The sequence below is a fragment of the Nicotiana attenuata genome, unplaced genomic scaffold, assembly GCF_001879085.1.
Source record: "Nicotiana attenuata strain UT unplaced genomic scaffold, NIATTr2, whole genome shotgun sequence".
Taxonomy (NCBI): Eukaryota; Viridiplantae; Streptophyta; class Magnoliopsida; order Solanales; family Solanaceae; genus Nicotiana; species Nicotiana attenuata.
In genome coordinates, this window is record NW_017671034.1 from 41,283 (window position 1) to 44,184 (window position 2,902).

The 2,902-nt window shown below is 45.7% G+C and overlaps 1 protein-coding gene across 1 annotated transcript; it reads left to right on the top strand.

The window, feature by feature from the left end:
- Nucleotides 1–379: 379 nt before the first annotated feature.
- Nucleotides 380–1,378, top strand: LOC109205408. The gene is made up of 4 exons (XM_019368114.1): nucleotides 380–514; nucleotides 594–707; nucleotides 822–892; nucleotides 982–1,378. Exons 1-4 carry the CDS (start codon nucleotides 380–382, stop codon nucleotides 1,376–1,378), a joined length of 717 nt encoding a protein of 238 aa, XP_019223659.1.
- The last annotated feature ends 1,524 nt before the right edge of the window (nucleotides 1,379–2,902 follow it).

Consider the following 2,902-nt stretch of genomic DNA (forward strand, 5'->3'; position numbering starts at 1 on the left):
ATCCCAGGCTGAGATGGTCGCGAAAGAGACCGGGGGAGAGGCTTCTCAAGTGGCAGACGATGTTCTAAGGGATGAGCTTGGTGTGATCATATTTTTGGGTCCTATCAGTTTTCGGATGCCGCGACCCGTGAGGCTAATATGTTGGAAGGTCGCTCTTGCGAGGGTCCTCAGGGAACGGTTGACATCCATGGCTTCTTGCATAGGGTTGAGTTTGATGCTTTGGGAGATGTTATCGAGCTTGGCGACTTACCGATGCCGAAGAAAACATCATCCCCAGGCGCTACTGGGTCTTCCTCGAGCCCAAAACTGGTGGACTGATTCCCGGCTCTAAGTGTTAACCCCGACAGCAGGCGGAATATAGTGTTTTCTGTATCGGAGGATGACCGGGTCTTCTTTCCCCCCTGTGGGGATTGCCATCTATCTGAGGTGCTTGGTGACCGAGGAAGACCAAGTTGTGATGAATACGGTGAGAGCCGCTTGTCTGTTCAACGAGGACCAACATGCTCTGAACTGGGTAATTCCGAGGGTCATTCCATTATCACTTTTAAACTTGGAATTGTAGGTAATTCTAGCATCTTCCTCCTTGTTTGTAGGCTTCGGTGTTGCATCACGAGGCCTTCCTTCGAATTCGTGAGGAGCGCAAGGCCGAGGTTCGGGACCTCACTGAGAAAAATGATACCTACAAGCTTCTTAGTGAGAAGCTTCAGGCAGATTTAGTGATGGCTTAGGATGAGAAAGTTGAGATGGCCGAATAGGCATTCCGAGTGCTTCACGATAGTTAAGACAACTCGGAGATAACGACTAACGATCCGATTCTGCAGGTTCGACAGAGGCTCGAACAGATTGGGGATCTTCAGGAACAAACAGATGCAATTCGAGCCGAGGCTGAAGAGTTCAAGAAGAATATAGATATCTTAGCCTAAAAAAGGAGGCCGTCCAAGCATAGTTTGAGTCGGCCGCGTCCCAGCTCCGGGTTGCAAGAGAGAGAACCTCGGTTCAAGCAAAGAAAATCGAGGAGCTTCAGTTCCGGTTAGCTAACTTGGCTAATGAGCTCGAGGTAGCCAAATCTGAGGTGGCCGCGGCCAACACTAAAGCCAATGCTACTGCGACCCAGTATAAGGTCGATGTTGGGGCCATCCAGGCGCTGTACAAAATCATGGTGGATCATGCAAAGTGGCAAGCTCGAAAGGACGCCCTCGAGGAAGTCCATGCTCAGGGCTTCGATATACAGGCTGCACTCGAGAACGCCAAAGTAGAGGAAGCCACGGCTCGAAAGCTAGCCTTTCCTGAGGAAGACTCAGATAGTTTAAGTGAGTCTGAAGGCGGGGAAGATCTCGAGGATGCAGATGCTGCCTATGATGAAGACTTGTCCACTTAGGCCTTTAGTTTTTTTTATTTTTCTTTTGCATCCTTTTGAGGCCATTTCGACCGTTGTAGATTTTGTATTAGGCCGATTTAGCCTTTGTTACAAGCTATTGTATATAAATATAAGGCTTTTCTTTCCCTTCGACTCTCAAATTTTTTCCTTTGCTTTATCATTTGTATTCATATAGTTTGGAATGCCTTAGCATGAAACAATAAGGTTATGTTTGAGGGTTCGAACAAACCTTGCCTTTATTGCCTTTATAGGTTAAGGCGTTATCGTGGTTCGATGTTACCAAAGTTTTCTCCCAAAAATATCTTAAATTTTAGATTCTGTCGAGGGTAGCCTTTAGAATTGGTTGTGAAAGAATTTTCTTTTTTCTTTTTCGAAGGCCTATTCTTGTTACAGATTTCGGTCGTCTCCGAACCGTGTTAAATTGGCCGTAGCCTTTTAGTTAGGGCGTAGTCTAGTGAGCTGCTTTCCCGAATTATTCAGGCATGCCTAAGATAACAGTCCCCGAGTGGGTATGGCCGTGGCCTTTAAAATTCGGGGGTTGCCTAAGAGATCCTATGCCCCCGACGCTCAATAGTTCAATCTGTTCGAGTTTATTTTTCGGACGCTAGTCCCCGAGTGTGGGAGTGATTATCCGAACTCTGGTTATAATCGGTTCTTGAGCTCGTTTCCATAATAGATCAAAAGTACAGAATTGTAAAGTAGAAAACTTTTTTTCCTAAGGCATGAGATAATTGCAAGGAAAAATACTTCTCTTTATTCTTGTGAAAAATGATTACACATGCGTACATGTTTTGTGCCAGGGCTCGAGCAACCTATGTGGGCACGGCTCGTTTGACCGTTTGGCCCTTACAACAAATCTCATCTATCGAGACCCCACTATTATGAAGTAATTTCCTCACAACAAAGTTGACACCCAAGGGCAGTGCCCCCTAGTATTCGAGGTTGATTGTAGAGGAACCTCAGATACTGTTAGTATTGTCTTTGACACCGATTCGTGATCGACCTTACGATCCACTGTTGCCTCATTAAAACCTCACCGGAGAACCTAATTGGGACAAAATCGGTTCAAGGGAAAAAGATTGCAACGCGTGCTTTCACACCTAAAGGCTTTGTGCTGCTCCTTGTCGATAACCTGCAAGTGTTAGTCAAAAAATAGAAAGAATTGAGATGGGGTCATACCTTAGCAGTAATATCGTTTAAGATGAGTTACGTTCCATTTGTTTGGTAGTTGTTCTCCGTCCATCATTCCGAGCTTATAGGACCCTTTCCCTATGATCTCGAGAATCTGGTACAGCCCTTCCCAGTTCGGACCCAATTTCCCTTCGTTTGGATTTTGGGTGTTTAATGTGACCTTTCTCAGCAGAAAGTCCCTGAAATTAAAATATATAAGGTTGGCCCTTCGATTATAATACCTTTCGATCTGTTGCTTTTGGGCAGCCAATCGAACAAAGGCGGCTTCACGTCGTTCATCCAATAGCTCCTGGCTTGTATTCATGGCCTCGTCATTCGATTCCTTCATCGCAT